General features: G+C 42.1%; 1 protein-coding gene across 14 annotated transcripts in view; it reads left to right on the forward strand.

Moving 5' to 3' along the window:
* Positions 1-2,264: 2,264 nt before the first annotated feature.
* Positions 2,265-27,909, forward strand: part of WNK1 (WNK lysine deficient protein kinase 1) — a 103,973-nt gene continuing 78,328 nt past the window's right edge. For 6 of the 14 annotated variants that reach the window (XM_083819785.1, XM_083819794.1, XM_083819793.1 and 3 more), the window contains exon 1: positions 2,265-3,624. In XM_083819785.1, the coding sequence (XP_083675911.1) occupies positions 2,851-3,624 (774 nt within the window). In that variant the 5' untranslated portion in view covers positions 2,265-2,850. The remainder of the gene's footprint in view (positions 3,625-27,909) is intronic. The other 8 variants (XM_083819799.1, XM_083819800.1, XM_083819786.1 and 5 more) reach the window with 5 other exon arrangements.

A 27,909-nucleotide genomic window follows, 5' to 3' on the forward strand; every position in this document is an offset into this window, starting at 1 on the left:
AGGTGCAGCCCAAGCACCTTTTGCAGTGGATCATACAGTAGGTACGTGGCTGGGTGCAGGCCTGGGAGCTGCCTGCCGAAGATGGCTGATACTGCAAGTGGAATTCACCGAAGAAAGCTGTAGGCTTACACCACAAGGCATGATTTATCACTGTGTTATTTTGGGTATATGCTCATTAAGTTACAACAGGCATCGGGCTGGAGTGAGGTCTGCTGTCTACTCTTGAGTTTGCTACTTATCCCACCCAAAGTGTTTGCAAAAACGCAGCAGGCAGGGGAGGAAAGTGGACCTCTGCTTGAATGTAGCTCCAGAAGGCAACAACAGTGAGGATAGGGTGGCATAGACCAGGGTGGATAATGGGGCCTTGGATGCAAACCCTTGCTGGAGTCCCGCTACTATGCCCCACTGCCCTTAATAGTACAAAGCTAGCATGGATATGCGTGCTGACACTACAAATGAACCTTCATTCCATGATGAAGAGATGCACAAATACCTGTAGGGAAGTGTTGAGTGAACCCAAACCCTGCTTGGTATTAAAGATGTTAATGGTCAATTGCTGGAACTGACATGGCAGTGAAGATAAAGCAGATTGAGTTATGAGTTAATCAGTTTTGATCCGGTCACTCTTTGCTGCTAATCAAATCATGCTGTTTAGTTCAGCTTTGTTTTGGAGAGTATCTGCTCACTTGTGCCAACGCAGTTCTGCTGGAGCACAAGGAATATACCAACTCAGAGCAACTTTTGAAGTGAAGGCAAGCTCTAGAATGCTTACACAGTGCAGAAGTCTTTGCTGAAGAGTTGTACAACAAAGTACGTTTTGTCCCCTTTGTGAAGACTGTATCATTATTTTGTTTCCTGTTATAAAGAGTAGCTGATAGAGAGAAAACAACAATCTTCCAATTAGTGTGGAGTACTGCATTTTTTAGGTGAGAAGTACAAGCATATGAGAATTGCTTCGGTTGGTATTTTGTGACTGGGGGCTTGCGGGGCTCTGTAGGGGCCGTTTGTGTTGTGCTGTGCAGAATGAGTTCAGGCCTCACATCAGCAACACAATGCACAACTTCCTCTAAACTGCTGTTTTAAAAGTAACTTTTTTTTTTTTTTTTTTTTAAAAAAAAAAAGGGTATTTGAAGTGCCAGGGTGTCTCCTGGGAACATATTATTTTCAGAGGGAGATTTCCTAACATTTTATTTCTTGACATATTTTTTAATTATAGTTGCCTAAAAGGCATGGTACCAAATCATTCACGCCTCCTTCAGTACATTCCCAGTGTCTTCAAATGGCTGTTCTCGTAAGAAGGAAAGTGCTTGGTTTTGGTACATTACTATGAAAGCGGAACATGATATAAATAAGTAGATGACTCGTGTGTACCCATGCTTTTTTAACCTGACAGTTCCTGATTTGTGTCAGCGTTCACGTGGGCTCTTCCTGCACTTCTGACTGTTGTACATCCTTTATGCCGCTATAGCTGCCAAAGCCTTGACTCCAACTGTGGTAGGGTAATGATCATTTTCAGGGCAAAGTCTGCAAACGCTGACTCTTTCAGATAATTGGGAGCGCGGTTTACATGCTGGTTATTTGCATTTTAGGTTACCTGGCCAATTGATGCATGTGCAGATGATGTAAACTGAGATTAAAAAAGGGCCCAAAATAGACTACCTTGTGCATACATGGTGCGTGCACCTAAGGGGTTATCTTTGCTGGAAATTTCGAAGCAGCGAGGCAGGGAGGCAGTGTGAAGACGTGGAGCTGAACACCTCAAGCTCCCAAGGGTTGCAACATGGGTTCTGTGGCGCCCATGGCTGGCCGCCTTCCCCTTTCCTGTGGCATCTGCTCTGTGGTGGTACCACCGCCCGCTCACACCCAGCGGGTGAGTGCTGTCCCCGCGTGAAGGAGGGAGAGCCGGGGTCCATTCCCCCGCGCCCCACATCACCCTCCTTCCCCCTGTGGAGGAAGGGGTTCCCCCATAACCTCCTTTGCGGCCTTACAGGCGCAGCCGCCCCCCCCCCCCCCAAAAAAAACTACAACTCCCATGAAGCTCCGCGCACGGCGGGCGCCGCAATCTCCCCGAGCACCCGGCGGGCGGGGCGGCCAGAGCGGGCGCTCCGCTATCCCGGCGGGGGGGGGTTGGGGGGGGCGCGGGCGCGCACGCGCAGTAGCGGGCGCGGAAGGGGGCGTGTTGTGCGGCGCTCCCCCCTCCCCGCCCCCCCCGCCGTGTGTCGGTTTCGGGCGCCCGGCGCCATTTAGCGCCCAGACGGCCCCGGGGCGGCTCCGCTGCGCTGCGCGCCCGCCTCCCCGCCCCGCCGGGACTCGGCTCACCTGCGGCGGCTGGGCGGCCTCCGGTGAGGGCGGCTGCGGGCGGGGGGCGGCGGCGGAGGCGGCAGGACCAGGAGGACCGGGAGGGGTTCCGGGCTCCCTGCGAGGCCGCCGCCGTTGGGGGAGCGCGGCCTGGCGCGGGCGGTGGCCGCCGAGCGGCGGGCGGAGGCCGCGGCCGCCATGGGCGCCGCTGCGAGGCGGGGCTGAGCCCCGGGGCCGCGGCTCGGGGTTTTTCCCCCCCCTCTCCCTCCGTCCCTCCCTCGCTGCCTCCCTCGGTCCCGGCCCCGCTCGCGGTGCTCCATGTCGGCCCCGCTGCCCGGCGCCCCGCCGCAGGATGGATGCAGGCGCTGAGCGGGGACGCACCCCGCCGGCGCAGCCCCGCCAGCAGCCGCCTCCCAGCCCCGCCGTGAGGAGCCCCCGGGACCCTCCTCCTCTCTCGCAGCTCCCGCGGCGGCGGCCCGGCGCGCCCGCCGCTCGCTGAGCGGCCTCTGCCCCTCGCCCCCCCCCTTCGTGCCCCCGCCTCGCCCGGCCGCCATGTCGGGGGGCGCCGCGGAGAGCGGCCCCCCGGCCCCCCGCTTCCTGGCGCCGCCGCCGCCCAAGAACGGCTCCAGCTCGGACAGCTCCGTCGGGGAGAAGCTGGGCGCCGCCGAGCACGGAGCCCCCGGCGCCGGCGGGGCGAGCGGCGGAGCGGGGAGCGGAGGCCGGAGCGAGGAGTACCGGCGGCGCCGCCACACCATGGACAAGGACAGCCGAGGGGCGGCCGCCACCGAGCACCGCTTCTTCCGCCGGAGCGTCATCTGCGACTCCAACGCCACGGCCTTGGAGCTGCCCAGCCTGCAGCCCGCGGCGCCCTCGGCCCCCGTGTCGGGAGGCAGCGCCGCTCCCTCGGTGTCTCCCCCCGAGTGTGCCGGCCGGACCTCCGGCATCGCCGCCGGCGCCGCCCAGGCCCCCTCGCTGCTGCTGCAGCAGCCGCCGCCGCCTGCCCCGCTCCCTCTGGAAGGACAGTGCGCTCAGGAGCCCCCCGCCGCCAAGGATGCCGCCCCGCTGCTGCCCAAAGAGGAGGAGGACGAGGCCGCCGCGCTGCCCCCCAGCAGCGCCGCCGGCAGCGCCTCGGCTGCCAGCCGGGAGTTCGAGGAGCGGAGGACGCAGCAGGAGGACATCGAGGAGCTGGAGACCAAGGCGGTGGGCATCTCCCCCGACGGCCGCTTCCTCAAGTTTGACATCGAGATCGGAAGAGGCTCCTTCAAGACCGTGTATAAAGGACTGGATACGGACACCACTGTGGAAGTCGCCTGGTGCGAGCTACAGGTAACGTAAATAAAAATTGTAGATTACCAGAGCATGCTCCATCTCCGAGGTACTCAGCTGCATGCTTGACAACGACAAAATCCTAGAATTAATCCTAGAATTAATTTTTCACAATTTGTTTAGGTGCTTTTCTTAGAAAAATATTAACATGTAAATTTCACAGATATTTCATGTTCTGTGGCAGTGGATCCGTGTAGGAGGTAACCTTAGAATGTACACAGTCATGTAGTTCATCAGGTTTAGTTTTGCAGAGTTACTGTTTCAGTCTAAGATGTCGGGTTCTTACTCGATACAGGTACAAGGAGGAAAATAGTCTCTTTTCTGAAGCTTTGCAAAACCTCAAGTTTAACGTTTGCAAGTGACTGGATTAAACCGAGTAAGAAACTGTTCTTCTACCAAGTTTCTAGCCAGAGCAGAGCCAGCATTCTGCAGAAGCCCCGTCTAATGATGACAAGAACACCCTTATTTCATGCGAGTCAGAGCTTGTGTAACTGAGAGGCAGGTTGCTGTGCAACAACCTTAAAAGAAGTGGGAAGAGCTGGAGTACCAGGAACAAATACCTGGTGCAGTATTTGGCTTTCAATGCCTCAGTGTTAAATTAAAAGGATAGTGCTTGTTTTTAGGGTTGCTTTAGCACAATCTGTAGGGAGACTCATGTAATATGGCTTTATTATTGTGTGTGTTCTCATGCAATTTAGGGCAGACAAAAGAGCATTGGGTCAAAATCCCAGGAGGTTTTGAGGAGGCTCTAAGCAGATAGCTCAGTGGGGTGAAGTGCAGTACTAGGCCAAAACTTTGTTACCTTCGAAAGCAATTCTGTATCTGTTCCACTGAAACTGACAATTTATTAAAAGATCTCTCAATTTGGATTGATATTTGCTTTTGGATGATTGCTCAAGCATTCCAGCAGTACCTTGGTTGACTATTATATTACTGCCCTTACTTCCACAGTCAGTAAGTGTAGAATAAACTTCCAGTTTTCTTTGAGACCCTTCAGCATGCGCTCTTCCTACATGCTAGTTATGTTCTTGCTGTGGTAGTCTTTTGAGCATTAATTTTGAATAAAAGTGCTGGGCTCTGCTAAAGCTCTTCATATGCAGTTTGAACTGAGAGGAGATTAGTAATCCACCAAAATTATATGACTCTTATTTGAAATCGTAATCTTTGCAGTTCTGGAGTTCTGTGACTTTAACCCCTGGATCTGTTTTCGTCTTTACAGTGTACTTACTGATCAGAAACTAATGTCAGCTTGGCATGGGTCGCTTTCAACTAACATTACCTCTGAAGTGTCCTAGTCATCTTCAGTACTATGCAAACGTTGTCTAAAGAAGCACCTTCTTTGAAGTAACTTAATAAAGAAGTTTGTTTTTAGTGTGTTGCTGAGCTTTCAGATGATTGAAGAATTGAATAATTTAAATGATAGTGAGACTGCAGAAAGCTCGAATGCAAATGTTTGTAGGGGGGAGATGTTTGGTGTTCCGCTTGGAGACTAAGTATATTAGAGTACCTTCTGGGTAAGTTACTTTGAAGGCTGTAGCTTTTCTCTCATAAGGAGACTGCATACAAAATGCCTCTTTGAAACATGAATATAAGTTTTATAGCCGTTAAAGTGTTTGCTATAGGAACTAGACTGTACAGTTAGTAGAATATTTTAAGATAAAGTCCTGCTTTATTGTTTGCATCTAGAAATAAAAGGAGGAACCTGGGAGTTGTTGGTGTGATGGGTACATCCTCTTCTTTTTATCTAGGAAAACAATAACTGTTGACAGGGTGGTGAAATGCCTTATGCATGACTTGTATCAGAGTAAAATCTAGTTTCACAAGGATAGACAAACTTGAATGTCATATTGGTTTTTCAGAATGGCATGGCTCAAGGATGGGTGAACCTTCCAAGCCTATTTATTTTATGTTGAAAACATGAATGATTCTCTTCAAACGACTCTTCCATGCTATATTATAGCAGCCATAACTGACTTGTGCTTATTTTTAATTGCCTTGAAATGTGTTCTTTGCCAATAAAGCATCTTTTTTTTTTTACCAGTGTTTGTGCTTGCAAGCATAGGCATCCAAGGTGTCCCACCTCTCCAGAGCCTTCTATGCTACGACTGTAGCTCTGCCAGGATAAGGCTGCTTGGCAGGATTACGCAGGTTGAGTTGTCCATCTCTGGGCTTGCCCAAAGTTGATAAAGGTGTATCACAGTTATTTGAGAAGCATGTTCTTTTCAGGCTTTTCTAGTACAGCTTGAATGCGTCAGTTTCTTTAAGTTCTCTGCTGTTTGAAAGGAAGGAACATGCCAGCTGCTTTCAGTTCAGGTAAATTAGTGTTTAAATATCGGAGCAAATCTTACAGTAGGAACCTTCTGGATCAAGGACAGCATGGAACAGTTTATAGTGGTCTCTGGCAGAGTGACTTTATAATGATGGACAATGTAACTGGTGCTGTTTATCAAATGCAGCTCGGGTTCCCAAGTTGGTGATGATTCTTTGGAGTGTATTGCTCCATATCCAAAAGCAGGCTTTTCAGTGGCCTGTAATGCCCCTTATGCTTGGTGTACTGAATTGTGGTGGAAATAGGAGAGAATGAACTGCTGGGGTTAGCTTTACTGTGTTAGTGTCTTCAGCATGGGAGATCCTGGCCAAGGCTTAATTTTCCTCCATCTGAGGAAGACAGGAAGGCTTGATTTGAAGGAATTAAGTATTTCAAGGTTGCTCATAGATGTCTAACAAAATTCTAAGGAAGGTATGACTGATGGACAATCCTAGTTTAAATTTAGCGGTCTGTATTAGCAGATTGTAGCTGAACCTAGTTTAAATATTGGATGCAGGTATTTAAATTTGAAATACAGCCCTGCATGGAGTGGAGCATGGCAGAGCTGTGAAGAGCTCAGCAGGCACTGCTTAGGGCCAGTGCTCAGCTTCAGTTGCTGCAAGGAAATTTTGAAGGCTTACACTGAATTGACATACTTTTATTCCCATTGTATATGTTCATCTTGGCTCTGGTTATTCTGAGTCAAGTGTGCCTCCTACTGTTGTCATTAGCACATCTCATAAATTTAGTCAAGTAGTAGTTAAGATTACTGCTTTAATGGTCTTTAAGTAGTAGGCAGAAGCCAGCAAAAGTGGTTACTGCCACTGTTCCCATTTAATTTAAAATCTCTTCCTGTGCAATCGTGTTGCTGTTCAGTCTTTAAAAAGTTAAACTTCTGAGCAGTAAGTCTTACACCTCTATACAGCTCAGGTAATGTGTCTAAAATATGCTGCATCTTCTTGTTGTATTATCTGTGTTAAGTAGTAGGCTTATACCAAAGGTGGTAGTCACGTAGCTGACTGTAAAAGTCAAATCTTAGGGGTAATGTGTCATTCTCTGAGTCTCTGTTTCAGTTTGAGTCAGTTTTAAACTAAAGATGGTCACTTAACCTCTGGTTTACAGAGCAATACAGGCCGGTCCAGTCACTTGCTGGACCGCAAAATTTTGTGCGGAATTACTGCCCTGGGTTCTGTCAATCAAATACATAACTCTTCAAGTACAGAAGGAAAATTGAGCTCTCTTTTGAACTGTATTTGTCAGGGATTTGAAGTCTTACCTTCTTTCATTTGGATAGTGTTTTCTTTTAAAGGAAGCATGATCTAGAAATTGCTCCTAGGATGGTATTTACATTAGTTGAAAACACATTGCTGGTAAACTGCGTGCGTAGAAGAACTGCACTGCTTGTCTGGTAAGTGCTGTATCACTCCTGTCCCTTGTATTCACAAACTGTAACTGGTGACTGACCAGCCTTCCTTTCCTCGAGAGGAAATACATCTTCTTGCTGATGTCTCTGCCATTGTTACTCTGTCATCAGTGCAGCATTAGTCAGGTTGCTGTGCTTAATGCTGGGTGCCTGAGCTGCTGGGGGGGTGGGGGAAGGAGGCTGAGTGCTGTCTGCCTTAGGCAAGGCAGAGCTGCTGAAGTTAGGCAGTGAGTTTGAAAGGTGAATGATACAAGAAGTTGTGTTGTGCTAGTTACGCTTTGAAGGGAAGCTGAATGTGAATTTGGTTACCTTTAGTTATGAATCTTCTGGGTAATAAACTAGTGTAGGGTACAAGAAGCACAATTGTGTTGCAGACTGTAAATTACAGATCAGGCATCGTGTATGAGATGCTTCTGGCTTACCAGTGGAGTTTTCCATAGGCAACAGCTGTGAAAAACAGTTGAGAACAAACAACTGAATGTGAACCTTGAGATTCTGTAGTGCAGTCTGGTAGGAATGATAATGCAGCTGGTCGTCACTCTTTATTGCAGGAAGTAGTGAGGTGCTGAATAATATTTCCATATGTCAGATTTTTTTTGACTGTAACAATGTGCAAAAGTTAAGCTCAAAATACAGGAAGTTGCTTAGATATGAGGTACATCTTCACTTCTAGTGACACTTTAGTTTTAATTCTACCTGTTTTTATTTCTTAGTTACAGCTATACTTAGTACTGACTTCTACTTGCGCAGACAATGATGGAATATAGCCTCTATACTCAGGAGGCTTCACTTGACTGCAGGCTCACCATGATAAGTATCAGCCTACAGAAGTCAAAGTATAATTCTTAAAAAAATCTCTTTGCTTTCTCAACTGGCTGAGCTGGGAATGTTTCAGAAGCTGCATGTTTGTCTGACAACCAAAAAAGATCTTGTATCACATAACTGTGGCATCCTGTAGTCTTTTTTTTAAGCTGGTTGCATATTGCTCACTGGCCAGCCTGAGTGCAGAGATGCTAGCTGTGATGCACATATAGCTGCATTAAAACAAAATGGAAAACGAGATCAAAACCTCTGTGCAGTGAGAGGAAGCTGAGAAGCGTGGACCTGGAAGTCATCTGATCGTTAACATGCTACTAGAAAATGATTAAATTCTGCTTGTTGTGGAGAAATAGTCAACAGCCTGAAATAAATGTGCATTCCTTGACAACTGTAACTGTTTTAACTCTGAATATTTTATATTTTATAAAACTGTTACTGAAACAGTTCAAACTTGAACCTAATCCAGTATTGTGACTCCTGTGCCTACCCTGTACTTCTAATCAGTGTTTAAAATACTCCAGTGGTCTGTGAGCATAACCGTTATATGCTTCTGTTACAGTCATTGTAATGTATCCCGTTCATTACTACTTGTGTTAGACGTGTGATTGTTGTAAATATTCATAAACGAAGGTACGTGATAATTCCTGTGAATGTCATTGGGGCTTTGTAGAGCTAAGCACAGAGGAGCTAATAAAGTCCAAACCACTGAAAGCAAAAACTGCAAAACTATGACTTTCAGGTTACACTGGATTTCTTTAAGTCTGCGCATGTAGAGAGTTTGAAGTCTTCTGTAATCGAGTCTAAATCTATTTTCAGCTGCTTTTCCCTGTTGTGTGGCAGAACAAGTTACTGGTGCTTACTGGCCTCAGGTCTCAGATTTGAAAACTCCTTTAGCTAAAGAACAAAACCAGCCATATTCCTTGAGTGTTTGTGCTGTAATTGATACAATTGACAAGCTGATAAATGACATGGGAAAGGAGCCAGACTAATTACCTGCAGAAATATAAACAGTGGACAGACTCCTTCAGACTTTACAAAGGTGACCCTGAAAGAGAGAAGGGAGCTTTAAAGTACATTCTTGAGCTGCAGCTGTTAGGAGACCTCTACTTAGGAAAATAATCTTACCTCAAAGGGATATCACTTTTAGGGATGGCTGTGGTTCAATTTATAACTGGCTGGTTGCAAGACAATAACTCCAATCAGCTATGTACGTTCTGAAAATGCAGTGTTTCTTGTGGAAACGTCATGTTTGTCAGTTCACGTGTGTTGGAGAGCTGTGGAACTAATGCTCTTAAATGAGATTTGTTTTGGGCTGCTGTGGCTTAAAATAAAAACTTGGCTCTGTAGCTAATTTTTTGAGGTCTAAAGGGAAGATATTGGGACCATAATCCATCTTTGAAAGGGCGGAGGGAACCTGCTAGAGCTCTCTGGAGACATCCCGTGTAGGGTCCTTTGAGAGCTGTCTAGCAGAGTAATAAATAAAACAAGCAGTAACAGATCTGGTTGTCTCCATGGATGCAGTGCCTGGTGCAGTGTAGCTTCAGTACTTCTTGGTTAGTAACTTCCCTCAGGGCCACATGTCCTCTTTCTTATTTTGTTGTTTTGTTTCATACCAGCGGCTTGTTCAACAGCACAGCTCCAGCTGTTACCCAGCATCTCCATGCTGGATGTGACAAAGCCTGTGCTAAGCAGGGGCAGCCGTGATGCTTCCTGTCATGCACGTCTTCAGAAACTTTCACATCCTGTAAAGACTAGCAACTTTTCAGATTACTAACTGTTTCTCCTGAATCACAATTGAGTTAAAATAAAAGTCAAGTACTTTTCCGTTCCACTCTTCAGGTTCACGTTTTTAAGCTTGTCTTGATCTGGAGGACTATAAACTTTTGAAGAATGGAAATGCAGACATAATGGCTGTAATGTTTGGGCTTTAAGAGAAATAATAAATGCCATGCAAGTTTGCAGCTGGGCATAAGACTTTCTCTTGGCAGAGCATGTGTTTTTTTTAATAGCAGATGGTACTGAGTTACTATTCTTGACTCTTAAAACTTTAAATAACGATTCCATGGTTTTAACTTGATCATGATGTGCATGTGCAATGTCTGGAAGAACATTCTTGCAGTATATTTAATACACAATTCCTATTCTAAATAGCAGGATTTATTGTGCTGCTTGAAGATTGGTTTCTTGGGCTTTTTTTTGAGGGCTTTTACCTAATCTGGGGCATCTGAAAGTCTCTTCAAATAAGGTGTGAAAATTCTTGTCCTAACCAATGAGACTCAACTTATACCAGCACTTGTAAGTGTTGTGTAGGCTGCTTGCAGTCCCTGAGACTTTCGTCTAGGTGCTTTTGAGAACAGTTTAGATTCTGTACCGAAACTTAAATGGGGTTCAAATGTCTCTGGTCAAGATAGTACAGGCATCCTCTTTCTACTTTACCTGTAGTTTCCTCAGCACGTTTAGGAATTTTCAAAAAACTTAGAAATGTAATGTGTGGGTTTGGTTGCAAGTTCTAAAAAGTTCCCTCATTATTCCCTTTGGGAAAGCAGGAGAGGTGGAGGGGTGATGAGGATTGAATCTGTGGCCTTAGGCAATAGCCACTTGAGGTCATCTTTGAGAAAGGGAGTTTGTTCACTTCTTGTTTTATGGGCACAACCTACAGGCTACTCCTGAACTCCAGTTACAAAGAATAAACTGTGTTAATAATGTTCTAGGTCGTGTGATGCTCTCCTCTTACCCTAAAAGGTGATTCTTACAACAAGATCATCACAGATGTTGTTAAATATTTTTTTCTAATAATTCAGAACAAAATGGGATGGAATACAGTGACCAGAAGAATTCAGATTCATTTTTTAAGCATACTTCTGAACTTCATTTCAGTTGTCATTTTCACCTGGTGATGACACATGCATTACGCGCATCCAGATTGTTCTAAAGCGCTTCCAGATTTGCCTGGGTAATTCCCAGCAGCACTGCATTTTACTTTGCCTGAATCACGGGCAATTTAACATACTTATTTTTTTGCAAAGGAAATTACAGCTTGGTAAAAATTGTACTTGTGTTGGGGTTTTCTTTGTCTTCGAGATTCTGTTTAAGAATTGCTCACCTAAAGTGATAAGCACTTTTCACAAGGATAATGCCTTCTAAATCACTCAGGCAGAGAAACTTACAACTTTTAGATTTGTCACTTTAGGTCTAAGCAGAATCTTTGGGACTGCTACCTGCATACTTGCTCAGAATGTAGAAATCTTGCAAAAAGCATGCTTGTGCTTGATGGCCATCTGTGCTTTAGACAAAATACCTATGAGTTCTCAAACGATGTCAGTGACCCTGGACCTGGCTGGGTGTTTTAATGTAGGATGCCATTTCTTTTTGTACTCAGCGTGCCCAAGAATGTGGTACTGAAATCATCCGGTCTATGATTTGTAATAGTCTGAGCAGCAATTCTCTGAAGTATCTGTTTTCAGGACGAGATCAGTATGGTGGTTTTCAAGTCTTCTCATTTCTGCAGTGGTTGGCAGGATTCCTCCGAGCATGTTACCGGTAAGATTTAAATCAAAGGGGAGACTTTGACAACTGATAACTTGTGGTGTGGATGCTGTGTTCTGAGCCATCTTCCAGAATGGTTTGGATCCTGTTGCCCTTCTTAATAAGAGGTCGTGGATAGAAGCTTTTGATGGCCAACTACTGCACTGTGGTGTTTTTTTAGGACAGCAGATGGTATGGAAAACAAGCTTTGTTAGACTCCTTATACAAGCTTAGTTGTTTCTGTTTAGCTCTCCCGGATCGCCTATTTTATCTGCATGGTTTCAGCCATTCCTAACTTCGTGGCATCAGTGGCTGAAGATGGTGGGTTCTGATAGCAGATTTGGGGCTAGCGAGAGAAAGCAAGCAACTACAGATGGAAAAAAAAAAAAAAAAACACAAAACCTCATTTAAGTGACTGAGGGTTATTACCACCATTTAGAAGAACATGAATAGGAATACTGATCTCCATGTAACTAGGGTAAATTTAAAACAACTACGTAGGGATGCTTGGCTAAATGGAAGATAGTACAAAGTGATACCAACAATTATGTATGTTTTATCTGGTTTTGGCTGGTTGATAGAGTCTCATGATGGCTTATGTCTGTCCAGCTGGTGGTGTTACCCAGTTTTCTTGGATGTTTTCCTCCGAGTAACCATGTGATGTGTTTCTGCTTTGCTGACTGTTGCTGGCAAGTTTATGACCCCCATATGAATGCATTTGACTGCTATGAAAACAGCTTCTATCCTGGCGAAGACTAATGACGTACAAACAATAACCCACAAATATTGCTATTAAGAGCTTCAGCAATCCAGGCTGATTATCTTAAGGATCTGCAAATCTGTATACACTTATGTAATACGCATCTGTTAATGGCAATTTCTGAACTGTTAGCAGGTTTTGCTGAAATACTGCAAAATGTTATGTCTGTTTCTCAAATCTGCTTCATCTTATTCTTACGGTTGTTTTCCAACATGAAACTATTTTTGGTTTGCATCTTTCATTATTCAGCTGCTTATACTGTACTTTCATTCAGGAAATATAAGTTGTGTATCTATATAAAAATGCAAGGCGATAACTTTGTGTTCTCCATTATCCTATAGCCGATATGGACTCCGAGGCTTTGAGTATTCCCTAAGGAAAAGTTATGGAAGGTGAGACTAAATTTGAATTGGAGGGTTCTTAGAAAGCAGTCTGTTTAGACAAGGATCTTAGAGTAAGAAAGATTGTCTGAAAAGATTGATTTATTTTTATGTTGTCATCTCTGGACATAGACCAGTAGAGACAGGCAGTATGTAGAATGTCCTGTGAGGGCATGGTCTTTATTTGTGTTTATCTTGCTTTAGGGTTACTGAGTTGTTAGGTTTGCTAGGAACAGTGTGCTGAAAATGGAGAACCTGCAAAAATGTCTGATAGAAGACTTTAAGTTCACTGTTAGCATGTTTCTTCTGTGGTTTTCTGTACTTCCTTTGCAAGCAGCTTGAGCTTTTGTCTGCAGATAAGCAGCTGAAAAGCAGAAATGCAGGTTGTCAGCACATGGGAAAAAAAAATCTTACGTGGTACTTGAATTTGATTTTTGTTGCCTCTTGATGGCAACTGTGAGCCGGTTCAGGTGATGGTAGGGTTTCCTTTGCTGTTCTCATTACCCAAACCTTAACATATCTGAGAGGTTCAGTATTTACTCTTGGGACCAAAAAAGTGACGGGGGGAGAGAAGCAGCTCTGGGTTGCTGCTGAAGGCTTAAATACTGTAGTATATTAATAGATTGTGTGTGGTCTATATCTGAAGATCTGCCTAAAAATAACTGCTTTTAAGAGGTATTCTTCTAGGAAAACATGTATTTGTCTCCTTTGTGGCCCTTTTGGTTTTGTAGACTACATGCTTGAACGTTCAGCACTTCTTGGGGTAGTGGCAACTAATAAAATTGAGAGAAATCTGAGGGGGAAGAAGAAGGAATTTCAGCCTGCAGTTGCAGTCATTTTGTGCTTGCAGAAAGGGAAGAGATCCCAGGGAATTCTGGTCTGAGTTACATTCATGGCTGAAGTAGATTTCGTGTACAGAACAAATAATTAGCAAGCATCTGGTTGTTTATGGACTACGTTTTTTCTGTCTGTGTAAGAGAGCAAATCTTTCCAGTTGCTTTATGGTATTATTCAGGTATTTAAGAATGTTCAAGTACTTTGTCCCTTTTATCTGGGTATGAGTAATGAAAACAATCATGTCCAAAATTAACTTCTCGATTTATTCAGGTAGTACGCCTGTAACCAAAACTTCCTGTAGTCAGGTTGTACTAATGCAGCTCTGTCATACACTTTTCACTTCTACTTTCATTTTGTTGACAGACTGGTCATTTTCCTTATAGTTGCTGTCCTTGGAGATTTTAGGGTGTCTGTACGGATGCATCATATGGGATATAGGGTTTGTGGAAGTGTGTGTATATGGTAAGGGTAAAAAAAAGCATAATGCAGCACAAATTACAGCATATCAATGCAACTGGACAGGACTACGTGGACCAATTAGGTGGATGTATATTTGTAAATGTATGTGATAGTGTTTGTCTATTTCAAATGAGAAAGCCAGTTTTCTTGCATATATTTTGCAACTAGGATTCAAAAAAGTTTTTCTTCTCACCCAGTAAGAAATCTTACTTCTCAAATTTGTGTAAATCTCAGAAAATTAGGTAGAATTGAACCATGATTCATTGGTGTTGGAGGTGCTTAAATCTGTCACTATGGTTGACTTAAGTGATTTCTTCTACAGAACTTTGAGAATTGAAGAGACTTTTGCAAGGTAGGTGGGGCATAGCAAAAACTTTTGTTTCTTGGGTTGTACGTGGCATGAGTTGTAAAGCTTTAGGACTATACAAGTTTAAAACAGTGAATTGATTCTGAAAATTGCCATTGCTGTGAATGGCTACCTCATGAAAGTAGTCTTAATGTAATACTTTGTGGATTTATTTTGCCAAAATACCTCCTTTTGTGTTATTAAATTAATAACACTTTAATAAGTCACCTAATTTCAACATGCCTCAGTTTCTCAGTTTTTTACAGACATGTGAATTAAGTATCTGTGTTAATCGCATGGGCATGTAAAGTCGTTTTATACGTGTGTTCGGACTGAGCTGTATAATGGCAGCAGTCAGTACAGATGAAAAGTTTGTTGCTCTTTGTTTTTTTAGTATTTTGTAATACATTATGAGCCTGCAGATTTTGTCTCCAAGGTAAAACTTTGTGATCATAGTTTAGATGTTTGAAGGCCATTTTTGGATTTGGAGAGATCTATCCCAAAACAGCACCTGTGGCTTGGCTAGTGGTGAATGACTAGCTGTTCCAGAAGGCTTTCTGGATCTGTCTGCTAAGGTCTATAGATGAAGAGCAGTAAAGTATTAACATGAAGAAGACTGAGAAAAAAGTGCAGTTTTGTACTGCAGCACCAAGCGTAGAGATGTGGGGAAGCTGCTAATGTACCAACATTATAAATGGTTTCTGTTGGATAAACCCACACTGTGAAATTATTGTTCTTTTTTTTTTTTTCCAGAGAAAGCAAAGCATTCTTAGTTTTTAGACCATGGTGGTAGTGTTTTGAATTTTAGATTGCTGATAAACAGGTCCAAAAGAATCTGTAAGAACTCAGCCCTGTTTTCATGTGTGAACGTTAACACAAGTGAAACGGTAATTCTCAGAAATGGTGAAGTAAAGAAATGGTCCAGTTCTATGAAAGAAAAAGCTCAAGTAGCTTTAGATTAGGAAGGGGTAAACAAAGGGAGTATGCCAGAATCCACTCTGCTAAAACAGATACTTGTACTTTCAACATCAGCAGAATAGCGCCCCAAATTCTTTTTGTGGTAGCCTCCATTATTTGACTATTATTGCAAATTGCTGGTTGGTGTACTGGATTGTTTAACTGAAGGTTTGCTTCGCTAAAGTTCTTTGGTGGTTTGACCTCTGTCAAAAAACAGTTGTGGCTTCTACTGTGGCAGCTTATAAGACAATTCTGAATTCCCAAGTTATGCTCGTGTTCTGTGATTTTGCTCTTGTATCACATCCAAGAGTATATGTTGCTCAACTTCTGATCTTGGTGACTTTTTGCAACAAACCACATGGTTTGGGTAAACTTGTAAAATGTGAAGGGGCGTAACTGCGATATAAAATCACTGATAATTACTGCATAATGACTCAACTGGTAGACATTAACTAGGTAGGTTTGGGTGAGTGCCGTTAAAAACTTCAGGCTGTAAGCATGGTGATGTTTTAAGTATATTTTGTCACTTAAGGAGTATGAAATCTGAGGAAGTTCGCATTGGAATTTAGAATGGAAAGAATGAGTTGACGATGTACAAAAGTATTTTCCACTTTCCCTCTGACTTCTTTCCTTATCTTCTCTGGCAATAATACGCACGGAAATGGCATCTTTTTTTTCTTGTTCCTGCGTGTGGGAATGGTAATTGTTCTTGCTGCTTACCTGTTCAGGAAGTATTCTCATTCCTCCCCACCACTCCTCTGCCCTCCAAACAAAACACTGTATCGGTTATTGCCAGTGACACTTTTGCTTTATTTCCTAGCTTTGGCCTTCCTGTGTTGTCCTGTGGTCTCTGGATACTGTCTGGCAAAACATGGATTTTTTTTCCTTCCTTTCCAATCCGGGATGAAGTAGATTTTGTACCTATGTCTGAGTTTGGGCTACCATATGTAAAAGAGTGATGAGCAGAGTTAAAAACCTGCATTTAAATTTTAACTCCCGGAGCTGCCTTCTTCCAAACAGATTTTTCCAGATGGTAAATCGGTCTCATGGAAATATGCATACAGTTCTCTTGGGAATTTGCTTTTTACGCTTGCCTTCTCCCTTCCCCCTCCTCCAGCCAAATCTCTTTCTAGGAAGGGGGGGGAAAAAACCCGTGGACTAGCATGAGCTTCAGTTGGATAGGGTGTCTCATTTCAGATACACTTTCTGCTGCTTCTCAGATGACCAAAACATAAGTGACAGCTGAGTTGTCTGTTTGTGCTGTGGGTCAAGGGCAGTCCAGCTCAGCAGTTTCCCTTTCCTCTTCCCTGAGTTTTGTTTGGAAGCGGTAGTGATTTGCTGTTCTATATAGTCATCCTCTTGTCATGAAGACCAGATGGAAATACGTCAGTTGTTTCATGTATAAATACTCAATCCAACAGCTGTGAGTTTATCAGGAGTCACTGGGATCACAAGCTGGTGACCAAATTGTTAGTTTAGAGGGCTGAAAGCATTACTCCAACTTGAAGTAAATAAAGCTGTACTATGAATCTCTTAGGAATGATCTTAGCACTAGACTCATTGAAAGAAAAAGAAATGAAGTTGGAGCATTTAAGTTTGAATTTCTTTTTCAGGTGAAGTTATTTTTTTTTTCCTAGAGTATAAGCAAATCTTATACTGATGGTGATGATTCAGCCACTGTTGCTGGGTTTTACTGGTGCTATTCCTAAAAAGATTGCTCTGAAACCTTCTAATTGCCTCCTTTCCTTTTGTAGTTTTATTAGGTTAAAACATTTATCCAGACTACTGTCCAGTGGTCTTTTGGCCATTGGATAGTCCTCAGTCTGTGTTTCAATCTGGATTTCTAGTGGAAAAACCTGAGATACTTGATGTGATCCTAGCTAACAATGAATCAAGAGCAACAAGATTGATAATAAATCTACTTGATGCTGATAATTAAGGGGGTTAACTTTGCAGATTGCAGAGGGTTTTGCTGCTATCCATGTGTAAATGAGCCTTGATTTATTCCAATAATATTGAGAAAGGGGAGATGGAAGTCTGCCAATGGCCATTGGCTATGTGTTTGCAAAATGCAATGTGTTGCATGGGCTACTGAGCATAATGCGAAACAAAGTGCCATAAAAAACTTGAGTGCTAAGTACATGACTGAAAAAACACTCTAATGAGAGAATGGGCATGGCCATTAACTTAGAATAGCTTCTCTGCAGCAAATTTCTGTAAAGTGAGATCTTAGTTCTTGACTAATGAATACTGCAGTGTATAGGAAGGAAATGGAATTAGAAGTAAAACAAAAACATGCAATAACTACAGACTTATGCTAAAAGCATGGAAATCAGCCAGGTATTGGTTGAACTACCTGCTGCTCAGACCTTCAGAGGGGTTGTGCTTGTTGCTTTAAGAAGCTTACAATTTCTAAGGGGTATTTAAGGCATTCTGAATATCCATGGTCAACCCTTTTATAAAATGGAACAATAAATGCGAGCTCCTAGGCTTCACAGGCCACAAACAAAACAACAACAACAAAACCCATCCAATGACAACCAACCCAAACCCTTGTCTGGTTGAGTTGCTTTGTCTGCACAGATCTGGCTTTTTCTTGCATTTATGTTGCGTTTTCAGAAACAGTTTTCTTGTGGCTCGTAGAGCTCCCTAATGCAGTGTCTGTGGGACAGAAGCCCTTGCAGCCAGTATGAAACAGATGATTTGCAGCTCGAGAGGTTTGGGAGATCTAACGGGAGCTAAGGAGGCTGAAGCTGTTCTAGACTCCTTTAATGAGAGTTTTCTGACCTTTGAATTGCAGCTGTCCTTCAGTGAAAACGTCTGTTGTTTGAATCTTCATGGCTGGTCTAGATGATGGAAACAGCATGCTTTTCTCTGTCATATGGATGGTGTTTATGGGTGTACTAGAAGATGGATATATTTAAACAAATCTGCAACTTCCTTGCTTCAGAATCTCGATGGACTTCAGTTCTTACTGTTCTCTGACTTTTTAAAAACTGCTAAGTTGTCTACAATGTCACGTTCTGATATATGGCTGAAAAAAACACATTTAATGGTGTGATCTCTTGCTCTGGTATCAAAGCACAAGCAAGCCTTTGACTGGAGTCTCATCTGAATAGCCATCTTCTAGTTTAGTGTCAGGTTTACAGTTTGAGAGTCTGGGACTCATCAATGCATGCTCCTGGAAATTGCAAGGATAGCTGTTGCCTGTCTGTCTTTTCTGGGTCTTGAACAGAAGCTGCAACAGAGGAGTAGTTTGGGGCAGTTCTTCAGATGGAGCGGCATGAAGAGATGTGGTGCATACTTGTGCAGCTCCTCTGAACCTTGCTGGCAAAACTCCCACCACAATGATTTTGTTTGAATGTTCAGAGGAAGACTCTGTGACAATTCTTAAAATAATGGTTGAAATGATTATTAAGCTGTATATAGTTGAAACTCTTTGCATTACCATTACACATTGCTTGCATAATGTGCAAGCTGCTATCTGTTTTGCTGCTTCTAAAAGTATGAAAATCGGTTCACTTATCTTTCATGTTCATGATGGGCTGGATTCCTTTAGTGGAGCCTCTGATCTTAGTATAAGAACAACATGCATCTCTTTCCAGATGAGCTTTATCCTCTTCAATCATTAGAAATACTACTGAAATATTTTTTCTAATGCCGTAAAACTGTTTGGTTTGAACCCAGGCTGCAGTGAAATGAAAAGAGTCTCTGTGTGAGAGCCCAGAGCTGAGAAATCAGTTGAGTATGCTTGCTGTAATGCTCTCAGTTAGTGCACTGCGTGTGATGCATGTGCTTAACGTGAATGTCAATCAGGTCTTTTTTCCTCTGACAGTATGAATACAGGTCTCTCATCCAGTGTTAGAAGCTGCTTTTTGAACTCCCTAGTTACTGCACTTTTTGGACTGTACAGTCAAGCAGATTGAGAAGTCAGCTCTGTAGCACAAATACATAACTTTCCAGCTGACTTTGAAAGAAACGCGTTGCTAATGCTCTGTATTTACATAATGGTCATCTCCTGTTCAATTTTTTACCAGCACACGTGGGAATAATACATTAGGTAGCACCACTTAAGTTTGATTCCTGTCATAAGATCCTGCTTTGTTTCCCAACTGGCATACCTCAGCCACTTGGGCTGTAGGTTTTCAAGCTGAGTGTCTGTTTCAAGCTTGTTTCAAAAGCTTCAGCCAAGGTGGTGCAGGTATTTCAGAGAAGTGCTTACTCTGTTGCATCCAATGCCTTCTTGAGCTTTTGTACTTCAGAGTTGTCAAGCGGGGACCTAAAAGCAGCATTGAGACAGGTGAGTTGCCTTTGTGCTGAAGAAGTATTTCCAAATAAATATGCTTGAGATAAAAAAGCTTCAAAATAGGTGGCATTTTTGATATGAGACTTATCTGGAACCTCTGTTATCTTTTTAAACTCCAAACTCTTGATCCGTGTTATAGTCTGCCAGTGGTATGTGGTAGTGTCTATGATGCCATCTGAAGGAGTTTGTTCCACGTATATTTGTAAATCATAAAGCCAATGCACATGGTATAATTATTTTTATATAGCATGCACAAGCCAAACTCAGCATGGGAAATACAAGGTAGGCTGTATGATATAATTCAGTTCCCGTGTTTCTGTTGCAGATGTTTAAGCTATTAAAGTTTGATATCCTCAGGAAAGGCATACTCCATCAGTACATAAGTTTCTCTGAGGAATAAGGATTGAAGTTTCCAAGTAGAAAATCTTCTGTGGAACAGCAGCCTCTATTTCTGCAGAAGCAGCAGTCTTTGCAGCTTAGTTCCAATGATGGAGAGCTAGCTGTGGGCCTGGCATGTTGTAGATGGTCTGATGCAAACATCTGTGAAAATATACTGCTCAAATAGTTTTAATTATAGGAAATACAGATCTTGCAAAGCAATTTTTATTTTAAAAGCAAATGCTCTTGTTAAAATCCATCTGCTTTCCCACAAGCCTGAGAGAAAGATGTTATAGGATAATATGTTTTTACTGCATTTGGCAATTAGAATCTTTATCCTTTCAATCTAATAAATTTTGTAAAATACAGGAGTTCATATGTTTGCAGTTTGGCCTTTTAAATACCTTTTGGATTTTTCACATCAAGCTGGACTAGATACTCAGGGTTTAAGTGAAGTAGGGCCGCTAGCAAGCACTGTTGCTATACAGGCTGCAGGGTTGTAGAGATGTTTTGATTTTTGTGTAACAATAGTTGTCATGATTGCGCAGAGGAAAAATAGTCTGAAAGAAATGTATGTAAATGAAACAAGAGCAAGAAATCTAAACAGTCTAAACATAGCTACAATCAGAGTAGTACTTGCCTACTTTTAGTTTTGTTCTAGTGTTTAGAATCTAGCACGCTGTATGGAAATGCTTTTTTAATTAGCTCAGAGTCAGGTCTGTGCTATGTCTAATGCTGTTTGCCCCTCCTGGGAAGTAGAAACTTGAAGGTGCTTTGGGAGGAAGGGTTGGCAGGAGCTTGCAGTAGGAAGAGACAGTTATCCCTTGGATTAGCTGGAAATTGGTCCCTTCCATCTCTTACGTAATTCTGGATGCTTGCAGCCGTTGTCTCTTCTACCGTCTTAAGGTTTCACCCTGCTCTTAAAATACCATCTTGTTCCACTGTTTATTTTTTGGAAAAACATGAATTTTGAAGAAAAGTGTCCAGTTTTTACAAAGGTGATCACTGCCAGTAGATTTCTTGTGAAGTCCTTATTTAGGTGTAAGTGTTGTGAAATCAGTTGAGATAAGAGCTCATAGTGGCACGGAAATTTCAGTTTCTACCTTACAGCCTTATATGTGTGACTAATTCCGAAATGGAGTCGTTTGGACTGAGTCAGCATTTTAGTTGAAAGTACTCGGGCTATCTTGATTTGGTTTGCGCTGTATGTTAATTTGCTGTGCGGATGGAGATCCAAACCGATTGGTTATGCAGACCTTCAGCTGAAGACAACGCGGGCACTGGGTCTGTCTGAGAAAGCATGCTTTAAAATGGCAAGTCGCAAGAAAGTTTGAGAGATTCAATATGTGTTGGAAGCACAGAAGAGATTAAAATAGCATCAAAAAACTAGCAGCCTCTGTTGCCAAAGTGCTCAGGGCAAGAGCAAGCAGGGGTGGAACTGCAGCCCTTTGTTTGCAGCGAAGTCTGGATTTTATTACTTGCAAAGTGAAATCACAAGGGGGAATGTCTGTTTCTGGTGGACAGATATGTTGCAACTAATTCTGAAGAAGCCTGTTCATAAATTTTTCAGCCTGCTAACAACTTTGAAGGTAGGACTAACTCTTGACTGTGATTAATCTGTCCAACTCCTGCTTACTGGGCAGCCTGTTGGTTTTGTTCTTCTTTCACAATTACAGGCTGTTAAGTATTGATGCTGGTGCGGTTACCATAAATTTAGAGTTTTAAAACTTGCTACTCTGTACTCTAATATTGTTGTTGGCTATTGAAGTCTATTTCCCATATTTCTGAGGTGCTGCTGCAGCAGGTGCTTGTGCCTGGCCCTTGTGTTTTGGTAATCAGAGAAAACTAGAAGCAGGTACTTTTCTTTCCTCTATGTCCCTTCTGGAAGGATTCAGTTTTGTGGCCCAAGCTCTAAGTAATTAGTATTAATTAGTATGAAGTGTTATGTAGTGCACTGAGATGTGAAGCTCTAAGCACAGAAGTGCTGTGGTGGCAATGAGACAGTTGTCTTCTCAAGAGCTGTATGGTCTTTTGAGGAGGTAAACCTATGATGCTTCCACTTTTGATCCCCTAGCAAAAGCAGTCTTAAAATTGGATCCCCAAGGGACTGTTTCACACAGCTGTCCATCGGAAGTACTAAGGTCTCTATTTGGATCAGAGCCATCCTGTGCGGAAGTTTTCATATTGTCGTGGCATCTCGTGGAAGAAAAAATACAAACCTAGCTGAAATTGCTTCAGAAAGAATTGGTGAGGTTCTCATTAATATCTCTAGATATTAAGCATTCAAACACCAGCAGTTTTGATTAGAAACTTCATCTTTGCATTTGGGTTATTTCTGAGTTAATTGAAAATGTGGGAAAGGCAACAGGACCTGATTCTGGAGCGCTCCTAGACTGTTGCTTATGTGGATTTCTTCTTGCTTTTACTCGCATCCCGTTGCCCAGCAGTTGGACAGAAGGCCTTTATTCTGGAAATTAATATAGCTGCTCTATAAGATACCTATCCTGAGATCCATCCAGATGCTGTTTTCTGCCTGTGATAAAAAATGTTCTTGGGTAGCCTTGGTTGTCTCAAGAGTGGGGAAGGATAATCCTTTCTAGCAAGAGTAAGTCTGTGTACTTGATAAAGTAGTAACTGGTAGACTTGAGACTAAAACCAGCTCTGAGTGTCTAGTGTCTCTATGACACTCTGTAGCTTCATTAAAATTGCCTTCTTGGGATGTTGCAAGGGGTGGTGAAATAGAGCAAGGAATTTAATTTAAACAGAAATACGGGATGCCTCAAATCCACTTAACTTCTCTTACCCACAGAAATGTAGTTATTGCCACTGGAGCAAGGGATGCAGTACCAGAACACTCGTGCAGCTTTTCTGACAAACCACTTCTATTTGAATTCCTACTTCTGTGGCTTTTCGTGTATGCAGACTTGCTGAACACAGGAATGTCTTTTAGATGGAGCCATGGTGCTAAAAATGTTTCCAGATAACTTTCTCGCTAAGGGAACCTTTTCAGTGTTAACATTGTTAATACTTTGGTGTATGATGTGCAGAACATCAGGTATTTCAGTGTATGGAAAGAGTAAAGCTTTAACTCTTTGGGGGATGATGCTCTTCAGTTCACAACCACAATTAATGTTGAACTGCAGGTAGAGTTCACGCTTCAGTGTGACAGAAGAGGAGGTACGTTGAAAACAAGGAAACATTTTTACAGGTTGTGATGCTCTATTTAAGGTAGACCCTTTGGACCATGGTATCCACAGATCTTACAGTTTTACTTTGACATTTGTTCAGTATTGCTGTTCAAACAATTGAAATAATGGCACCAGACCAAGGACAGTATTTAACTAAAGCACAATATAATGACAAACAGACTTTTTGGATAAGCTGTAAAAATTTGAATAGCTGATTCATACGTTAGGTTGTGGTGAGTATCTGAGGTCTTTGAGGTCATGTTTGACCTTCTAGTGATGCGGGATGTTCCCCGTAGCGTTCTTCAGAGAAAGCCTTAGTTCAATACAGAATAGCCCTGCCAATGGCGATAGTACCATATATATTCTCCAAATGCTAAGAAGAATTCAGAGTATTCATCCTAAACTTCCTCTAGTATTTTTCCCTAGCTGTCTGCCTTGGATCACCTTGGAGATTACTCTGTTGTTAATCTTTCATCTCAACTCTTACAATACCACATTTTAGTTGTTGAAGCCTTTTCCTGGAGGTTAATCCAACTCTTAAGTTTTTTCAACTTATTTTAGTTCTTTTATGTCCAAGGTATGCATATTATTATCCTTGATTTATTGTTCTGCTCACTGTTTTTATGTATTGTATCTTGAGTTGCTTTAGAGGATACAAGCTGACTGCTCTGTCCAGCTGCATTTCAATTGCATTGTTTTCTTTTGTATTTTAACTCATTATAAAGTTATTCAGAGTTGCACTGTAAAGCCAGCTATGCTTCTGGATACTTAGTATGCTCGACTCCACCAGTATTTGTAGTTTTTCTTCCTACCACTTTCCCACTGTTAAACTTTTGAGTGTTTTCTTTCTCCTGGCTCAATGTCGTTCATTTTCCTTCCTCTATGAAAGGTGATGTGCATATTTTTAAATTTATATTTGATATGTTTAAATTTATATTTGATATTGATTGTCAGTTGTAAACACAGGTGTCTCATGTATATGGTATCATCACAAGAGTCTAGTAAACATGTGAGTGATGGAAGAACATGATTTCCTAAGTCTTCCTGCTAGGTATCCATGGAAGACTTACTACTGCTTTCTGCTTTCTTTTATGAGTAGGTTGAGAGGAAGATGAGTAGGTTGAGAGGAAGATGGGCATTAAGGTAGATCATAGGAAGACTACATTATTGTTGCATTTTTATTATTTTTATTAAAAGATAATGCTCCTCCAGTTCATTGTAGGACTTTGATATTTGTGGCATGCTAGCACTGATGCTAGCACATAAGCAACTTGTTTCTAAGACCTCATCTAGAATGCAAATTTTGGTCACCTCATAAAACCTGGGTCACCTGAAAAAAAAAGTTTTGTAAAGTAATTGAAGTACTCACTTTGGATGCATTTGCAGAAGAAGCAGCAAAGCTAGGAAGATATAATTAGGCTGCATATGCAGGGTATGTACCTATGTTGTATATAACTTGAAGCTAATGTGTATTGTTGGCTGATGTGAGTTAATTTTACAACTGGAAGAACATGGGCAGGCCCGTAGGGAAAACCTAAATGCTTGAGCCAGGTAAAGTCTGTCACTTCTGGCTTTATGCTGGGATTTTTGTAAGGGAACTAGTCAGTGGCACAGGAATGTGACTAGTTTGTGTGTGTGTCCATCTTTGCTGATCTTTTGTAGTTTTAAGTACCACTTATAAATCTTGGGAGCCATCTTTACACTTCTGTATCATTTCCAACCAGCGTATCAGTGCAGCTTGTCACCATACAGAAAAAGGGAGATAGATAACCCTTCCCATTGTCCAGTAGTTTTGGATGAAGAATTGTAGTATGTTTTCGACTCTGTAAATTGATTGGCCTCTATTGGAACTGGTTAAGGGTTCACCCTATTGTTCTAGGCTTTTTCCTACTCATAAAGGATTCTTATGGTCGTACAGAAATAAGTGAAATGAAAATAGTGACAGTTGCTATTTTGGTACTGTGAGTTAATAGATGAATAAGGTAAACAGAATGGGTTACGGAGGAGGCTTTTTTCTTGCAGTATTGTCGCCCCCTAAATGGAGAGTTGGGTTTTCCCAGTAAAACTAAACTGAGGTGACTGAATGTAACTTCCCTCTCTCTAACAAAGCAATCATTTCAGCACAAAATGGGAATTGACATGAGCTCCAAAAGTTTTAATGAGCCATCTGAGCCAAGTGATAAGACGGTCCAGCTTGTTAATAGCTCATCAAGAATTCAGTTCAGCTAGCACTTCAACTCTTTAATAAGCTATATATATTAGATATAAGCCTTATTGTGAGCTGATATCAGATAGCAAACTTACCCCTTTATCTTCCATGGATCAAATAGAAATGTGATAATATAATATATATATGATAATATAATCATATATATATGATAATATAATAAATAAAGTGAAAATAAAATAAATAGAGTTCTCTGTTCTAGTACTGATTATTTCTGTGTAGCACAGCATTTTGATTACTGTCCCTTATGTTCATCCTTTGAGGCTGAACAAATTAACTAAAACTTTCAGCATTTTTTTCCAGACTTCTGTGTAAGGAAACGCAAATGCTGCCTAGAGAAACCCTAGAATAGAAATGACTGAAGCCTAAACAGTTGCTTGCCATTTTTAGACCACATTTTCAATGACCTGAGAGATTCCAGAGAAGGTCATGCCTAAGCTGTAGGTCTCATATCTGCTGTTTTATTTTTCTCTCCTATTGGTTGTGAAGAGAGCAAAGGAAAAATACGTAATTGACTTGATAAAGTATGAATATAAGTTTTCTGAAGCTACTGTGTAGTTGTCATAGCTGTATGCTGCACTGTGAAGAGTGCAAGTGAAATAATTGGGATTTCCTGAAGGAAATTGTGGGATTAGGCAGTATATTGATTTGTCGTAGTCATTATTTTCTGCAAAAGTAGAATATGGTTCTTGGATCAGTTCCTCAACCCAGCCTACTTACTTTGCCTGTAAACATTCAGGCTGGCAAGATAAAGAGGGGAGAGAAGTAACATAGACTTGTGTTAATGTATATTTACACACGGGGCAGTTTTGAAGCAACCTCACAAGTGGTGTGATTTTTATTTTTATTTTTCCTGGGAAAAGCTAGGTGCTTTACTGCCTGGTCATGCCCATGCTTCTTAAGATTGAAGTGGAAAGCTAAGAAATCAGACAGTGTCCATATCTTGGAAGCCTGTCAGCCAGCCCTGTTCTAGCTCTTTTGGAGCTGTATATGTTCTTTTCTCTGTCAGTATCTTTTCTGGAGAGACCTGGGATGTATCCAGTTGTCCCAGTCTTTAAGCAGCGTGCTTGCTTCCGTCTGTCTCCAGTGAGCGTGGTATCGAAGTGCACTGGTGTACCATCTTTGGCACTTCTGGAAATAAAAATTCCTCCCAGTGCTGCTGTCCGAAAAGATAAACTCTGGGGGTAGTGTTGCAGTTTTTTTGTCACCTTACATAAAGAGGAAATGTTCCAAACTGCTGCTGCCCTGCAGAGGGGCAAAAGTTTGTTTTCTGCTGCTGTTTTCCTGATGCATGTTGTATTTACATGCTCCTTATCTTCTGATTCCACTTCTGCTGTTTGTTCAGTGTGAGGAAGTGAGGCAGAATGACTTCATATCTACCTGAGTCAGTGAGATCAGCTCTGATGCAGCGTTCCTTTGTTTAAGCTCTTTGTTTTTGCATGATGCAGTTATTCCTGTACTGACTGCTTCCTGTACAGCAATAGCTGTATTAGAACTAGACCTGTTCTGAGTGTCTTTGTGAAAGCAAACTTTCTTTTTTCTAGCTGAAGACTTGGAAGAAGCTTATAGGTGTGACTAGTTACAGGTCAGTTGTGTTTAACAATGCTAGAACTTGGTACCAACAAGCACATAGGTCAGTATTAATGCCTTATTGTCAGGAGTGTCTCAGTGAGGATGGCTCTTCAAGCATAGGTCAAGTCTATGACGTTGCTGCCACCAGGTGTCTTAGATGCTGCTTCTGTTCCTGCTGGCATGGGTGCTGCATAAATGAAAGTGGGAAAAGACCACAACAGAGGAATATAATTATTGGTGGTGTTCTCCCTGCTTCCCCCATGCTGATGAATCATAGCTTCATCAAAACTAACAAGCAGTTGCAGGAAAAATGGGGAGCAGTGCTAGTATCTTTCAGTCATGTATGTAGGCTTCGGTTGTGGATACTCCCTCTTTAATGTTAAGATGAAGTTGTATTTCTTATCTTCTGAAGCTTCAGCATCACCTCTTTCAAAAATGTGTAATTGACTTCAGACTAAATCCTTTTAGTGACAGCAATATTTTTTTTGTGTGCATAATATTGCTCGTTCTGACACAAACATTAAAAGAAAACAACAATACAACACCCTTCATTCTGTCTTTCAGTACAAAGTAAAAAGTTACCAGTGCTTTCAGTAAAGCACCAAACTATTTCAAATCTAGCTTTGGATTTTTATAGGATTTGTTGCCATGAAGCTTAGACAACAGGAAAAATAATTCTCTTCGAAGAGAGAATTGGAAGCTCCCCTCCAAGTCGTACATTTTCGTATTCAGTGTGTTAGCAGAAAAGGTCAGTTGTGCAAAGATACATGGAAGTACCTCCATGTTGCAGACTGCTTCTG

This window comes from Anser anser (assembly GCF_964211835.1).
Source record: "Anser anser genome assembly, chromosome: 1".
Lineage (NCBI taxonomy): Eukaryota > Metazoa > Chordata > Aves > Anseriformes > Anatidae > Anser > Anser anser.